The following is a 17,423-nucleotide window of genomic DNA, read 5'->3' as shown; positions in this document are numbered from 1 at the left end:
GCGCAACCTCTAGGTCGATAACCGGGAGCTTAGCGCCTTTATTAAGGCCTACGACGCTTTATTAAGACTCGTAGAAGTAGTAGCTTTATTAAAAGCTATTAGTACGAAGGGAGACCTAGCCTCCCTAGCTATATCCTCTAATTATTACGTTTAGTAGAGGGGGTATGTATTTAGGGGGTATCGATTACGCTACTTATGCGTAATTAATTCGACTGGCTATTATTTAGCTCTCTTATACGCTTTCTTAGTAAGGGTAGCTAGTAATTAATTAATTAAGATATTATCGTTCCGTCTCTAGAGAATAGTTAATTAAGTAACGTTAAGTAGTATTACGAAAGGGAACTTGAGGTAGGTCGGAACGCTATTATATTAACCTAATTAACTAAAGACTTAACGTAAAGAGGGAAAAAATAGAATAGTGGGTAGAAGCTAGTAGGCTGGCCCTTTAGGCCCAGCGGTCTAGCTCGTTACGTGACCACTAGGAGCTTAGCCTCGTAGCCTGAGGCTGAGCCACAGGGCCCACAGGGCCCTGGTGCCCACTACCGTGACATAATCTTATTTTAGAACTAAGTACTTAAGGACTTTATAAAGTTTAATTTAGGAATAGGGCTTAGGAAGAGGTTAAGCTTCGTAACTTATATATAAAGTTCTCTACTTACTTTATATAGGAGTTTTTTTTATTAAAAGGTTAAGTAAATAATAGTATTATTATTTTTTTAAGAGTATATAAAGTAGCTCGTATAGTCGCTCGTATATAGCCCTTAGTAATTTATATACTAAGGGACGATTATAATATAATTACTATTATATCCTAGCTTTTTATAATAATAGTAGCGTTAAGTTTTAATATAGTCCTTAGAGCTATATTAATCTAAGTAGACTTAGTACTACTTAAAAAGGGGTTAGTAAATAAGTAGCTAGATTACTACCGATCTAAAGATATTAAAAAGCCTTTTTATTGGTTTTAAAAAGGATATAATATAAGTTATACGGGGGCCGTTTGTTAGGCTAAAGGTTTAGTAATACAGGGGGGTTATTCTTATTACTACTTTAACCTCGTCCCGGACGTATATATTAAAATTAAGGGGTTACTTATTAAGGCCAGGGATCCGAGTCTTAACGCCTCTAATAATATAAATAAACTAAATCTCGGATCCCTTAATAATAATTATATTAAAAAGTTTAAGTAACTAAGTATAATAACTAAGTATAGCCTATCGTGCTCTTAGGGTTTTTAAAATAAGTATATAACTAGTTAAAACTTTAGTTATTAGGCTAATATTTTTACCTTTAAGCGAGCAGTTTTTAATAACTTTTTTATAAATAAACCGTACTTTTACTTAATAGCGGGGATTCTTAAGGTCGAAATAAATAAAAATACGGGTATTAAAGGAGGGAAGTATATTTCTAACTCCTTTTTATAAATCGCTCGTTATACTTAAAGCTCGAGCTATAAGCCCCTAGAGTTAGTAATTAATAAGACGCTAAGTATAATAACTAAAGCTCTAAGAGAGTATTTTAATAAAAAAGAGGCCCGTTATAATTCTATAGTCCGGTTTATATTAAAAAGTTCTAGCGAGTAATAACTAAAGTTTTTTAAAAAGAGCCTTAAACTTAGTAATATAATAACTTATAATAATAATATATTTAAAGTTTTTTAATAGCTAAAAGGACTCTTAAATAGCTACGAGGGTAATATTTTTTATAAAATAAAAACTAAAAAAACGGGTCCTAATTTTATCAATAATCGTAGTCCTATTAAAACGCGCTTTATAGTTAGGGGGGGGTTAGGTTATTATTATTAATCTAAGATAAGTTATAATAATAAATATATCTAGCCTAGGTCTTATAATTAAAACCTTTATAATCTTAGGGGTTATAAATATTACTTTAATAAAGTCTAGAATACGGCGTTTTTTAATTAGGGACTAAAGTAATATAAACTAAATAATTATAATAAAGCCTAAGAGGGTATTAAAAGTATTTAAAAAGGGTAGTAGTTATAGTAATATATAGCGGCCGTTACTTAAGCTAATTATAGTTAGTATAAGAAAAAGGGGGGTAGAATAGGCCTTATTAAAGAGGTTAGTATAGTAAAGTGGCCCGTACTAACAGTGCGTGCTAAGAAAAAGTATATAGGAGGAAGGTTGTGTAGCTCTGCTGGAGTTCTAGTCGACAAATTATCAATGACTCTTAGTCGCATTTCAAATAGCATAGTTGTGTTGAACAGTGACTCCGATAGTCTTTTGCAACGAGATCTAGGCATTTAATGTATCCTCTAAATACTTCGCGGCTGTTGGTAAATGACGCACCTAAGGTGTTCTCAAGGACTGAAGATCTAGCTTAGCTGCAGGGAGCCGGACCAATCATGTCTCTTTACCAAAATAAAATCATCTTCTTCTCGTTTGACTTGAGTTCAGCTGACGATCGGCGCCTCAACCTTAGCATCCTATCTACACCTTTTCGACGCTCGCCACCGCCAGGCAGCCGATTCGAGATGTGGCTTATTGACACCGATAGCCTCAAACTCGTCGAAGTGCAGGGCGACCCCCAGGAGGAGTATGCGATCCTGTCTCACACCTGGGGCAGCGACGAAGTCACGTTCCAAAGCTTCCAAGCGCTCGGCTTGGCCTCGGACACGGCACCCGGTCCGGGGTCGGGCTCCGCGGATGCGGCCGACCAGATCCGCTTTACCAACGGCTTCCGCAAGATACGAGATGCAGCCAACCTGGCCAAGAGCCATCGCCACCGCTACCTCTGGGCCGACACCTGCTGCATCGACAAGACTAGCAGCGCCGAGTTGTCGGAGTCCATCAACTCCATGTACCGTTGGTACGAAAAGGCAGCCATTTGTTACGCGTTTCTCTCCGACGTGGAGCCAGTTTCCGTGCAGAGCCCGTTTGCCAAGGATTCGAGTTTCCAGAATAGTCGGTGGTTTACCCGAGGATGGACGTTGCAGGAGCTCATTGCGCCAAAGACTGTTGAGTTCTACGCCGGGGACTGGTCTTATATCAACACAAAGCAGTCGAGAAATGTCTTTTGCCAGCTGCTTGCCAGGATCACTAGCATTGACGAGCAGGTGCTCTCTGGTACATCATTCCTCAGCGACATCAGTGTCGCGAATAAGATGCGATGGGCAGGGCATCGACAGACGACGCGACCGGAAGACAAAGCATACTGCCTGATAGGATTGTTCAAGGTAAACATGCCCTTGCTCTACGGTGAAGGTGACCGCGCTTTCACGCGTCTGCAAGAAGAGATCCTCAAAGAGAGCGATGACCAGTCCTTGTTTCTCTGGGGGATGCCAGAGGACGTTCAACCCTCGGATGACCTCTTCGGCCTGCTTGCAAGTTCACCAAGCTCATTCTCAAGGGTCCACTTTGACCATGTGCGACCTCTACCTCCTTCAGAATCCCAAGATAGTGCGCCAACCAGTGTCACTAATCAAGGGCTCCGAACGAATATCCTCCTCATCCCCCGACAGCCGGATGGAGATGAGTACTACGCTCTTTTGGATTGCATAGTCTCCAAGGCCGACTCTGCCAGCGAGGAGATGAGCCCTTGCATCATTCTACAACGACTTTGGAGTGACCAGTTCGCAAGAGTTGCCTCTGAAGAGGGCTCTGTCATCTTGTTTCCTTTAGATCATTTCGATGACGCTGAGGGGACGTACGAGAACATCTACGTAAAGGAAAACCCATTCTACGCACTCCCTGAACTCAGTGTGAAAACAAAGCTTCGGCCCAACTCAAAGGATGCTGTTTCACATCTTGCCTTCATCATTCACGAAGCATATCCGCCGGAAAGATGGGACACCACACTATCCGTGATACGGACTAAAGAGCCGCACTCGAACCGCGCCATGGTCGTTTTACGCTTCATGTCACTTGATCGAAGCCAGCGATCAGTCGTAGATGTTGCCATTGGGCTCCGTCGGGTCCGGAGACGGTGGGAAGTGTGCTACGAGAAGCATCCTTACACTGGCAACAGTCTCGAGTCCGTCTACCTGGAGTTTTCCGAAATTGCTACTACATCAGATGGCCCTGCATCGTACCAAAACTCAAAAGGCTTGGGTTTCATCACCATCGACGCCAAAGAGTCTCAAAGAAGAGGCCGTCGATTTATTCAGCTGGAAGTTTCCGGTACTTCGGAACTTCTCTTTGCACCAAGTGACGAGGATGTTCTGTCAAGTACGCCTAGGCGAAGTCCAGAGCCGCAAGAGCCTGTCGTACTGTTTGACGAGGTCGGCGCAGTTACGCGTTGCTGTTGCTATCAAGACAGGTTCACCCTTATGCTGGCACCGACACTTCCCATACCCGAGGGAGTGAGGACAAAGACGGCAGTCAACATTGCCATTCGATTTGGAAATGAACTTCACGCCGTCAAGATTGAGCAAAGTAAGCCATACGCCGATTTGATTCGGGCCGTTCGAGCGCGAAGTGATAGGGATCTCCAGTCTCTTGTAAGGCAACGAAGAGGTCTTCTTGAGCTGCGGACAGAAGAGTTTGACGACTTCAGAGCCATTCACTGGGCCGCAACTCTTGGTTCGCTATCCATGCTCAAGACGTTGTTGAAGCTGGGTGCGAATACCATGAGTCAAACCAGAAGCGGCTTTATGGCTGTTCATCTTGCTATACTCAATGTACCTATACTTCTACCGCGGGTTATATAGTTTTCCCTAGCTCTTTTTCCTTTTATAAGTTAAAAATTACTTCGTTGGGATCTATATAATACGGTTTAACTACTATAATTAATACTTCGAGTAGCTAATTACGATCTTTTATAACTATATAAGAGCGCTCGTTAACGGAAATTAACTTATATAGCTTAGCTTATTATTAAGTAATTTCGTACTATACTTATATATTTAAATTTAGTAATATATTTAAATTACCCTTTATATTAGGCCTATTATGCATAGTAATTACCTCGTTAACTTACTTTTTTATACTTACTTCGCGCAGTATTTATATTATTTTTTTAATTACTCAAGCTCGTTAGCTTATATTTAGCGACGATAGCAAGGCTAAGGTCGTTTTTAAATATACTTTAAATATTAATAGCGTTAATATAAGTCCGTTAGGCCTTATAGTATTATTATAGTATTTAAGTACTATCTAGAGGTATTTATCGTTAGTAAAATCCGGATTTTCCTTTTTAATAATTTTAAACGCCCTTTTTAATTATTAATATACCCTTTTTATTTTTTTAATATTATAGTACGCTTTAACGGGTATGACTTTTAGCTATATACCGTAAGCCGTTATATTATCCCTAAATTTTACTAATTTAAAACTAGTATTAGCGTCGGTTCTAATACTATTTAGTAGTCCTTAATATATATTAATTTAGCTTTTTTATAAAGCTACTTATACTATCTTTACTTATAAATCCCAGAGGAATTGCCCTATTTAGAAGGATATAACTACGTTAATTATATATAGTACTAGCCGACTATTTAAGTAGAAGATATTAATAACGATTTCTTAATTAAAGTTAAGCTTATTACGTAATTTAAACTTAAATTTGCGTAGGCTCTGCGTATTTATTTAATATTAATAATATACTTTCGTTAACTACTCTAGCGCCCTTATTTTAATATTATTATTACTTAATTACTTTAAGAAGTTATATAGCCTCGTAATTAATAAGTACCCGAATTTCTAATATCGTTTTCTAAGCTCACTTTCCGTTAAGTAATTAATTAATTTCGTATTATTAATAAGCTTTATAAACGTATGCCCTTATTATCGTTCGACTATTTTAAAGTACTTACTACTAGAGATTCTATTCTTCGTATTATTAAATATAATACTTAATTAATCTATATCTTTTAGATATAAGAAAAATAGGGTATTAATAAGTAAAATATAGAAAGTTATCGTTCTAAAGTACGTTTCTATTTTTATTATACTTAGGGCGACGATTTCCTTACTTAGGCTAAAACTAATCTTCGTAATACTTATTATTAACGTATTAAGTATTACTAACGCGATCTTTTATAACGCTTAGAATTACCCTTTTCCTCTAATTAACTATTATAATACCCTAATATTTAAAATAATCTTATAAAAATTATCTAAGCCGTACTTTTTATTTATATAAAATACTTATATAAGCTTAGTATTTAAAAGATCTAAGAAGTATAAAAAGGACCCCTTTAGTTACCCTTAGATTTACTTAGTACTATATTCTTTCTCTTTAAATATTAAGAGAGATAGCGTTTTCTCTTTAATTATTAAGAGAATAAGCTTTAGCCCTATTAAATTTACCCTTTTAGCCGCTTTTATATCTATTATCTATGGGACCTTCCCTTACTATTTATAAATAAAAGCTTACTTGTTAAGAGCTTTTACTACTCTCTATTCGTTTAGCCTCGTATATTCTTTAGAAGCTAATAGGGTAAAAAAAGAGTAGTTAATATTATCGATTTCGTTATAATCTAATTCGTTAGTATAGGGGGTAAGATCTTCTTTATTTTCTAAATTTCTTATAGGGGGTATATATTTTAAACTACTACTTTAGCTACTATTATTAAGTTCTATACCCCTAGATCTACCCTTATATATAATAAAGAATTAGTTAAACTAACGAGAGCTAGTTTTATTATTTATTACCCTCGACTTTTTATATTATTTATACGATTTAGTACGCTCTTTTTTAAAGTAATTACTTAATTAATATTTATCCTTTTTATAAATATAATATTACCTCTTCCGTTACCCTACTTATAAGTTAAATCTCTACTTATTTAACAAATCTGGGCCTCTTTATTAGTAATTACTATATCTAACCTCTTTTCTTTTTTTATTATATATTTAATTAACTTAATATTATTAATAAGGGCCGTTATATACTTAGAGGTAAGTTTAGCGCGGTATTTTTACTTTAATATTAAAGCTAGATCTTAGCCTTAAGTAAAGCGTCTCGTAGTTTTTAAGTACTTAGTATAGGGTTATTTTTACTTCTAGTATACGCTAAACTACGGTATAAAAATATTTGACTTTTTACTTATTTATTCCCTTATTTAGCTAGGTTTTTATTAGCTTATTAATTTAATCGATAAGCTTTTTAAGGATTTCTATTCGCAATTTACCCTTTATTATCCTAGTTATAAATATAAAAAAAATTGCTCATAGCTTAAATAGGAGCTCTAGGTTTTTATTATAGGTCTCGAAGCGGCTTTAGATTACGTTAATTATACTAAGAAAGTCGTTTTAATTGAAATTACGTACTACTTCGTAATAATAATTAGAGGCTTTATTTACGAGTACGATATTAATTACTAAATAGTACTAGTATTCCCTAATTCTAACTTTTTTATAATAATTATAAAATATCGTTAGGGTTTTTTATAAGACCTTATACTTCCTCCTAAAGTATAATTTCTTTTTTAATAAGATCTTTTTAAGGTCTATAAATTACTTTATATTTATTATTAAATTTTTAATATTTATATACGATCCTCGCGTCGCTAGGTATTATTAATAACTTTAGGTCGTCTATTTCCTTTTTTATTAGCTAATTAGTACCGAATTTCGTATTAATAACGGTAACGAGTTATAAATCGAAATAAATAAAATTATTAATTATTATACTTTTAGTATTATATTTTACCCTAGTATATCCTTTTATAACGATAGATTTTTGTTAGTAATTATAGGGAGGAAATCTAGGTCGTTTACCCTTTTTCTAAATTTATTAAAATAATTATACGCTCTATCGACCTATACTTAGTTCTATAATACGAATTCCTCTTTTATAATTATTATTATTAATATTTTATATAGCTCTTGCGATTATAATTACGCTAGTAATACCCCTCGCTTATAGAGGAATTTATTAACTACTTTTATAATTCCTAAGCTTATGCTCGTAAACTATTTATCTAGTTAATAACTAAGGTCGTTTATAATCTTATAAAATAGGGGTTACCCCTATAGCCCCTTTTTTTTATAAACCTTAGTTAAATAGATTAATACTACGTTAATTTACTTATTATTAAGCTAATCCGTAATTCTATATATCTACGTCCCTTAATAATCCGGGTTAATATTTACTTATTTATAAAGGATTAGGATTCTATTTAGGATCGGGTTTCGTCCTCTTTTTCTTTACTTTAACTTATTAAGGGTCGTACTCTAGCTTATACTTATATTAATAATTACTAATATATTTAATTTTAATAAGGATATATTTAATCCGCGCGCTAGTTATAATAAATCCGTATTTTTATTACTTACCGAATTTATTAGGGTTTAAGAGATTCCTATTTCTTCTCGCTATCTTATTATTACTCTCGTTTTTACTATTTTTAATAATTACTACTACCCTTTTAAATTACTAACTATTATACTTATTAAAATCCTCTTTTTCGTTTAGTATAAAAGGGTAGGTTTTAGTAGTTCCTTTTTATAATAATAACGGTAAACGTTTATATTATTATAAAAAGATATAGTAATTAGTCTCGGGATCTTTATTAGTTACTAATTTCCGCTATCCTATATATTTCTAACCTCCTAAGCCTGGTATTCTTTATAATTTTTAAATAGCTTCCTTCCTTAACTTACTTCTTTTAGGGTAGTATTCTATAAAAATAGTTAAAAATAAATACTAAGTAGCTTATAAAAGAGCCATATAGGCTATTAAAAACCGTATAGGCCGTTAAGTATAGTTAATAAAATTAAGCCCTCTTTTTTATAAAATCGTAGATTTTAAAAACTTCTTAAAAATACTTATTTATTACTCGTACGTAGTAGGGTTAAATATTTTAAAGATCTTATTTTTGATAGCTTCTTAGTACCCTATTTTATATCTTTTAAGTAGTCTTTTTTTGTTACGAAGGTAACTTTGTTTACCTTATTATTCGCCTTATTATCAGTATTACGTAAGCAAACTATATACCATATTAATCCACGATTTCTGTAGATTATTATAGGTATTGATTATGTAAGCAATACTGCTTATATAAGCTTACGTGAGCAATGGAAAGTACTGGAAGGTAACTGAATAATCTGGAATTTACTCGAGGCGGAATTATGTACTACGATTACGCATTCACTTACGTATACGCTTATTAATTATATCATAATTAATAAGCAATGGAATATTCTAGTAGGAGGTTTTTATGCCTATATGTAGGCGTGTATTTGCCTACCTAGACCTTTCGTTAAGCAAGCAACTTCTCATATAGTAATTCAACTATATTACTCTCTTTACTACAAAAACCTCTTTTATATACGCTTATATCCCCCATATTCATATATTCTTGCTTCTATATGAATATTCACTTTTTATACTCTTTATAAGAATATCCCGCATTACCTCGTTAAAGCTATACGTGCTAGATTTTTATAGCTTAATTATAATTAGGTAATTATCGTTTACTAATAATCCCTTTTATTATTTAATTAATTTTTTAAAATTAATAATTTTGCGCCGGGAGTTAATATAAAAAGAAGCCCTTTAATAGCCCTTTAGAAGATTCTTTTTTTTTTTTTTAAATCCTCGTTTTTTTAACCTTTTTTTAAGCTAATAATAACTCTAGCGGGAGGTTATAAGACTATTTTAAAGTAGCTACCTTTTTCCTAAGTTAATCTCCGAGATCTATAATATTCTTAACTTAATATTATTAAAACTTCTAAATCCCCTCCTCTTTTATTAAACTATCCTCTATATTATATTCTTAAGTAATACCCAGGGGGTAGTTGAAAGAACTATAAAAAGGTCGTTTAAATCGTAAGCTTAAAATCGTATTTATAAGATCCTTATAATAATAGACTTTTTTATATATTATAAATCTCTTAACTTAACAACTCTTATAAAGTTACTTTTATTATTAAATAAGAATATTTATATTTAAAAATCCCTTTTTTTAATCGCGCGGTACTCTTTTATATTATATTATTAAGCTCGTTTATTATACTAATTAATTAGGTAAGTAGTTATTATATAAGTATTTCTTTTTACTAATTTAACTAGTTAATTTTTAATTACGGGCCGGCTATAGAAAAGTTATTTAATGAAAAATCTACTTGGGGTAATAATAAAAAGCTAGTTATTTAAGTAGTTTTATTAATTAACGTAGTTTAACGTAGTAAACGTCGACCTCTCGTAAGTAATAAAGGGCTACGATTACTTAATTCCGTATAATATTCGAGAATTACCTCCTTTTTTATTTATTTTTATAAAGTTAATTAATACGAATCTCCTATCTTATATAGTATTAAGAAGTCGTCTCTTTTACGTAATAAGATATTTTATTAATCTATAATAATAGAATTTAATTACTAATTAATATTAGTATCCCTATTATAAAGTAGTTAGTTCGAACCGTAGTTAATAAAGAGATTAATTAAACTATATAAATATTTACGTAGTAAGTATAAAAAGGAGGTTCTAACCGTAGGTTAGGCTGGCTATAATAATCGTAAATAGGGCCCCTAATTGGCCCCTGCGCAGTCGGCTGTATACCGCGGTCGAATTAGACTTCTAATCCGATAGTAGGGTATTATAACTGAGGTCTTGCAAGCTAAAGCCGAGATCGCGTTTTACTCTGGAACCGACCCCGACATTCTGCACAAGTTCACGACAAAAAGACTCGAGACCATTCTCCATCTCTTCTCTACATATGCGCCTGCCGGACTGGCAAATCAAAGGATACGGAAGATTATTGATTTGATCAAAGAGGACTTCCTCGGCTCGCACTCGTTCCCACACATCAACGACCTAGGCGAGCTTCCGCTACATCGGGCGGCAGCCACCGGCAACATGCAGGCGGTAGACGCACTAACCAAGATGATGGGCACAACTAAACACATCGACGCCAGAGATAATGCTGGACGATCAGTTCTCTTCCACGCAGCCTGCGGTGGCAGCAAAGAAGTCATCCGTGGCCTGGCCGACTTGGGTGCCTCGATAGACGTTGGAGATGACTACGGCCGCAGCCCGTTACATGCCGCCGTCATGGCCGATCAACCATCAGCCGCCAACGCGCTTCTCAAGTTGGGGGCGAAAGCGGACAACGTCACCCATGCACTCGGTTTGACCCCCTTGCATTTCGCATGTCTTTATGGGTCTATCGGCTGTACTTACGAGCTCTTGAAGAGCGACGGGTCTGGACCGGCGGACTTGAACCGATGGTCGAGCGGCGAGTATGCCTTTTTCCAACCGATCCATCTAGCTGTTGCCAATGATCATGTTGAGATTGTGACTCGGCTTGTGATGCTAGGCTGCGACTTAGAAGGCCGCTGCAACGGTTATCTGAAGCTCGAGAAAACTGATGGTCCCGACGGCCGAATAGGCAGATTGGTGAGATTAGAATCACCATTGACGGCTCTTGATCTGGCCATTGTTCTTGGTAAGAAGGATATGCTGCCAGAGCTACAGCAAACCAACGCAGCTCGACGGTACGAATAGACACGAGACCTCGGAGTCTTCAGGGTTGAAGGAAGGACTAGCCGACCCACGAGATCTTCTCGGACTTCGCGTACATAGTAGCAGCATAGAAACTTGAATTCGAATGTATCTGGCCGCAAAGAGCCACGAAGAGGCGAACTCACCAGTGGATAAACCTTTATCCCAAAGTCCCTTGAATAATCCTTCCATACCTTATATGAGCAAGGTTTTCTGATCGTAGCAATAAAGGAGCAAAAGTGCCCGGCGCAGCCGCTCATAGCCTCGATCAAAAAATCTGAACACGATTTCTCATTGGCCGTTAAGATCATGACCAAGCGGTTTGACATTGTCGTGGTGCGCTTCGGATGGTGCGTGACATCACGCTTGCTGAAGAAGAGACCCTTCAACCAACGATACCGCAAGACTACTGCGTAGACTCCGTTTCGCCCAGACTTTTCTCCACATAGTCCGCTTCGAGCTGCCCTGCCACCGCCGTCATGCTCGCTTTCCAAGAAGCTCGCTTACCACTGCTGTTGCTGCTTGAGGGAGACAAGTCCGGCTTGGCGGGAGGAATTTGAGTTCGCCAAAACATGCGGTATGAGGTATTTTACTAAAGAAAAACAGAAATTTTACACGATCTGCTTTGTCAGTTGCCCAATGCAATGGAGCCTCTCGTGTTGCGCCTCCGCTGCCCAGTATGCTTATATTGCAAGACCCACCAAATTGCAACCATCTTTCCCACATCTAGTTAGCTCTACCCAGTTTTGCGGAGTGCTATCCCTCCAGTACCGAAATTTGATAGTTGGACAAGTTTAGACGAGGATTATCAATCGCATCTTATCAATCTCATCGCTCGAATCATGTAAGTAGTTAATAGATCTGTCCTGCTGCCCGACGTCGTATGGCTTCCGGTCCTCAGACTCTTGGTTGAGTGTCCTGTCCTTGTCTCTTTGAACATCATCCCTCTCTCTTTTACCCACAATGAAGTTCATCACCTTGAGCTCGGCGCTCCTTGCGCTGAGCGAGACGGCAGCAGCCCGCCTGAGCCTCCGGAGCAACACCACGACTACCCGCAACACAACCTACGACTACATCGTCGCAGGCGGTGGCACCGCGGGTATCGTGGCCGCCGAGCGCCTCGCCAACTCGGGTCGCAACGTCCTCCTCATCGAGCGCGGCGGAACCTCCTTCTACATGACCGGCAACAACAAGACCATGCCATGGAACAACACCGTCACGATGTACGATGTCCCCGGTATGGCTGACTTCACTGGTGCATCGCCGGACCTGCAGTACTGCAGAGATCTTGTCATTGCCGCGGGATGCCTGCTCGGTGGCTCCACCATGCTCAACGCACTCATGTACATCAAGCCTCGCTCGGCTGACTTTGCGACATGGCCCGAGGAGTGGCACTGGGAGAACGGTGTTTCGGAAGCCGCGGAGGAGTTCTACAAGCGTCTCCCTGGATCTATCCTGGCGTCTGAGGATGGCAAGCGTTACGACGACGGCGCCTTTGAGGTGATGTCCAAGTTCTTGGATGCTCACGGCTGGAGCGAGCAAGATGCTCTGAACGACCCTGAGTCTAAGGAGCTCATGTACTCGCACCCTGCATGGTCGGTAAGTTATACCATCTCCATCCTATTCCTGCTTATGAACAAAACTAACGGATCCCTTCCAGATCGCTCACGGTCTGCGCGACAGCCCCGTCCGCGCGATCCTACCCGACGCCGAAGCCCTTCCTAATTTCACCCTGGAACTCCACTCCATGGCCCTCCGCGCCATCCGCGACGGCAGCCTCATCACCGGTGTTGAGGTCGAGCATGACGGTGGAGCCCGCGAGATCATTAAGCTTAGCAAGGGTGGATCTCTCGTCCTCGCCGCTGGCTCCCACTCTACCCCTCGTGTCCTCTTCAACTCCGGCATCGGCCCCGCCAAGCAGATCGAAATCGTCGCCTCCGGGACCACCAACATCCAGCTGCCGCCCAAGGAGCAGTGGATCGACCTCCCCGTCGGCGAAAACCTCAAGGACCACGGCATCGCCACCGTCACCTTCACCACCAAGGAGGAGCTTATCGCGCTTCCCAAGACTGCGTGGACTGACCCTGACGAGGAGACTGTCGACCTCTTTGCTCAGGGCAGCGGTCTTATGGCCCAAGCCGGTCGGCGTCTCAACTTCTGGACTAGCGTCAACACTACCGATGGCGCTACCCGCCACGTTCAGGGTACTGTTCGCGCAGACAGCAACAACACCATTGGCGTCAAGGTCTACCTGACCCACGGCACCACCTCCACCGGTACCGTCGAGATCACCCCCAGCGGAGCGACCAACATGACCAAGAACCCCCTCATGCACACCGAAGGCGACAAGGAGGCTCTGACCACCTTCGTCGACCAGCTTCTCCAGTGGGCCCGCGAACCCAACAGCATCCTTACCGTTCCCGAGAACGCCACTGCGGAGGCTCTCGTGGCTGCCATTGGTGGTGGCAGCCATTACCTTGGCACCACTCAGATGGGCACTGCCAACGATGGAAAGAGCGTTGTCGACCCTAACACCAAGGTCTGGGGCACTGACAACCTCTTTGTCGTGGACGCTAGCATGCACCCCGAGGTTCCTACTGGCAACACGCAGGCCCCCATCATGGTGGCTGCTGCTTATGCCGCCAAGAGAATCTTGGACCTGGGCCTCGGCCTCGGGTGCTAGATGTGCTCGTAGTCACTGGATAAGGTAGCGATTGAGGTTGAGTCTGGGATATGATACCTATATGTATAAATCAACAACACATGGATAGCCAGTGTTTCTAAACTTCAATGTTAATCCCGTAAACTAAGCTCTTCCTCGCTGTGCTCAGGTCCCTCAAATACATGGACAATACGTCATCGTCTTATTGAGACGGTTTCTGCCATCATATACCAGATGCGAAACCATCGGGCTATCATCAACACACGGAATGCCATATCTCTCTCCCCAGAAGTACCCTAAAGAAGCTAAGGCGTCTAGAGAATGGCTAGGCCGCGTCGCAGGGCTTGACCGATCCCCCGGCACCAAGATACTACCCCCCCCCCCCCCTTTTTCAACCGCCATTACCTATAAGTCTCCATCTACTTGAGGTACTGAAGTCTGGATGTAGTTCTCAGGTCGTTTGGATCAGAGTTGATAGGTGCGCTGCGACGGTAAGTTGCCTTGGGACAAGAAATTACCTTCTAGTTACACCTAAGCATGCACGTACTAGCCACTTCCTCAGAACTGCCGCTGTCGGAAATATGTTGTTCAGCGGGTTCTAACGGGTGATTCACAGCAAAGGGGTTTATGTAATATCAAACTCAATTAGGACTCGAATTTACATGCTGAGCCTTTGTAAACTTCCAGATAGGGTGTTATGACAATGCATCTAAATTTGTGCACAAGTCTCGATTCTCGTCTGTTGCCATATTCTCAGTGGTTTGATTTATTCCTCAATTCGCTGGAATCAGGAGAACAGCACTTTGAGATACTTCTGTTCAAGTCAAGACTCCCGACTCGTCGCGCCAATAATAATCGTCAGTGCAGTCGTGTTTACCGTTCGTTCCCATCCTGTAGCTTTCTTAACTTCTGTTCGCCTTGGTGTTTGTAGTGTATTTCTGGAAGAAAAGAGGGGTGCATTCTATCACAAGATTAATTCAATATTCTAAGAAGTTCTGTGAGATGATAAACACTGCTCGTGATGTCGCTAAGCCGACCTTGACCTGATCATTTGAGACTTGGAACTGCGGCATACGTAAGGTTGATATAGCAAGACTGTCTCTTCGCAGGGCTGTCTCTACCGGCTTCATGAAACGCAGATACAGCCACAGTTTTCGTACTTGTCTTCATGATTTAAACCGGATATCTAATGTGAGAAGTTTCGAGGAATTTAAAATTTCCAAGCACATAGACAAAACATGATCCTCTGACTCCTGATCACTGAAGAACACATCTCCTCCTCAATGTCCATAGCAACGCTTAGGCATAACGTCGTTGTAGCCAGCTATAGGTCATTAAAGTCTGATGTAACAAGGTTTAGGGCATCATGTTTACCTTAAGATGCCGTACGCGGTTGTGAAACACAGTGTACTTGGCAAATTAGTTTTTGGTAAACTAAAGAGATTACACTGAGATTTAACATGGCAATTCACATTGAACGTAAGCTTGAAGTGGTATAAATCCCAGTTTATTGCCAGGTTGCTATGGAAGTCTGACCTTGAACAAGGCTTAGGTTATGTTATATACAAGTCATACTGAACAGTCCCTTTCTGAATGAGCGTTGGTTCCTAACCCACCAAAAGCGCTTATTGTGAGGTCTGGTGAGCGCTCACTCTAGTATCCACTGAACGCTCGTTTTCCTTTCTTGTCGCTGCTCATTTCACATTACCACAAGACCTGTCAGGCTTTCTTCCGTTCCCAATTGAGTCCCTGTTGTTCCCGTGATCCTGCAGTACTAATTTTTTGTCGTAGTCGCTCGACGACAGAGTGGGTCGATCAACTTTCATCCCTGCATGACGGGCGGTAACAAACGTCTCGGAACAGAATTAAGACCAAGCCCAGGAGTATGCGTTCAGGTTTCCGAAGCCACCGGCGAAAACGCAAGCTATGTATTTGTCAGCTTAATTCTTAAGTCTCTTTTATCTTGTATCCTTACTCTTGAGGTAATGGCCTCCAGCAAAGCTGAAAAGGTTGCTGCTGAAGAATGGGGTTGAACCGCCAATTCCCTCATCAACTTCGCCAGGCTCTCCGAGATAACGGATCTTGTCGACTTGGATTGGGTTGCGGTTCACGTCGTAAACGATTGTTCCAATGTGATGGTTTCCTCCACTCTTGACGGTGGTGGTGGTGCAGCCTTCCTTGTTTCCGTCCGGGCTGGTCTTCCACAAGACAAGATCGAGGACGGGAATGCATTTGGCGTAGCTCTTGCCGTTGGAGAGGAGGCGACGCTGAACACAGATTTCGTTGGCGCCGCAGGGGGTGTCCGTAATCTTCTCGCGGTTGCTGCGAGGGTTAGCGACGCAGAAACTGCGGATGATACAGCGCACATACCCATTCAAATTAATCAAACAAATAAGTCAAACGAACAGTCAAATATAGGAATTTCAGCGAGTCAAACAATTAAATATTCTAGCCCGTATATTTAATATATTTAATTAAATTTAGAATCTAAGGGTAGACCTGAATATACCAATGATATACTAAAAAAATACGGAAAAAAGGGGCCGCTCGGACCCGGATTTAAATACCGGACCTCTAGAATTAAAGTAAAGCTGCCCTGAAAAATTCGGTGCTTATAGCGCCGTATTTACTATACTATTTACATATCTAATATTTAGCTTTACTCTATTATAACTTATAACTTAAATTAATTAAATATTTATTAAATTTATTAAATAATCAAATATAGCGCGAGAAATTAGCTAAATAATTAAATATGAACCTTATATTTGATTTGTTTATTTGGGTATAAGCGCTGGGATGATGTTGGACTTGAAGCAGACCGAGCGGTCATAGGTCTGTCCAGCCGGGCATGCGGTGTTAGGGAGCGTATCCCTAGTGACAAGATCCGTTAAGTTCAAGTCCGCGTTCCGCGGTTCCAACTCAACCGGAGCAATGTCGACGTAGGTCAGGGTGTTCTCCGGCGTGCCAGTCAGATCCCTAACTTTAGCCAGCAGCGCTTATACCCATACAAACAAATCAAATATAAGGTTCGTATTTAATTATTTAGCTCATTTCTCGCGCTATATTTAATTATTTAATAATCAATTAATAAATTTAACTAATTTCCTAATTAGGAATTAAATAAAGCTATTATGAAAGTCCTTATAGTACTAACTTATAGACTTTACCTCGATTAGCTCTTCTAATTAAAAAATTAACTTCTTATTTTTATAGTACTATTACGAAGCTAGTTCTTAAGATATTAAACTTCCTTTAGTATAAAAGATCTTATTAATAATCATTATAAAATTAAAGTTAACTTCGTAAGGCTAAATATCCTTTTATAATCTATTATTATTATAAG

General features: G+C 39.4%; 4 protein-coding genes across 4 annotated transcripts; 3 read left to right on the top strand and 1 right to left on the bottom strand.

The window, feature by feature from the left end:
- Positions 1 to 2,368: 2,368 nt before the first annotated feature.
- CLUP02_16760 (uncharacterized protein) lies at positions 2,369 to 4,672 on the top strand (the record flags this gene model as incomplete). Its single annotated transcript, XM_049295678.1, has 1 exon — positions 2,369 to 4,672. The coding sequence occupies one exon, from the start codon at positions 2,369 to 2,371 to the stop codon at positions 4,670 to 4,672; it is 2,304 nt and encodes a 767-aa protein (XP_049152825.1).
- Positions 4,673 to 10,770: 6,098 nt separating this feature from the next.
- On the top strand, positions 10,771 to 11,418 carry CLUP02_16759 (uncharacterized protein; the record flags this gene model as incomplete). Its single annotated transcript, XM_049295677.1, has 1 exon — positions 10,771 to 11,418. The coding sequence occupies one exon, from the start codon at positions 10,771 to 10,773 to the stop codon at positions 11,416 to 11,418; it is 648 nt and encodes a 215-aa protein (XP_049152824.1).
- A 960-nt stretch (positions 11,419 to 12,378) lies between these two features.
- CLUP02_16758 (GMC oxidoreductase) lies at positions 12,379 to 14,098 on the top strand (the record flags this gene model as incomplete). The annotated part of the gene is made up of 2 exons (XM_049295676.1): positions 12,379 to 13,014; positions 13,076 to 14,098. The coding sequence occupies 2 exons, from the start codon at positions 12,379 to 12,381 to the stop codon at positions 14,096 to 14,098; spliced, it is 1,659 nt and encodes a 552-aa protein (XP_049152823.1).
- A 1,844-nt stretch (positions 14,099 to 15,942) lies between these two features.
- On the bottom strand, positions 15,943 to 16,910 carry CLUP02_16757 (uncharacterized protein; the record flags this gene model as incomplete). Its single annotated transcript, XM_049295675.1, has 3 exons — positions 15,943 to 16,001; positions 16,053 to 16,423; positions 16,900 to 16,910. The coding sequence occupies 3 exons, from the start codon at positions 16,908 to 16,910 to the stop codon at positions 15,943 to 15,945; spliced, it is 441 nt and encodes a 146-aa protein (XP_049152822.1).
- Positions 16,911 to 17,423: the final 513 nt, after the last annotated feature.

This window comes from Colletotrichum lupini, chromosome 9 (genome assembly GCF_023278565.1).
Source record: "Colletotrichum lupini chromosome 9, complete sequence".
In the NCBI taxonomy this organism is placed as follows: domain Eukaryota; kingdom Fungi; phylum Ascomycota; class Sordariomycetes; order Glomerellales; family Glomerellaceae; genus Colletotrichum; species Colletotrichum lupini.
The sequence above is the reverse complement of the archived record's forward strand: the minus strand, read 5'-3'. Positions and strand labels throughout refer to the sequence as shown.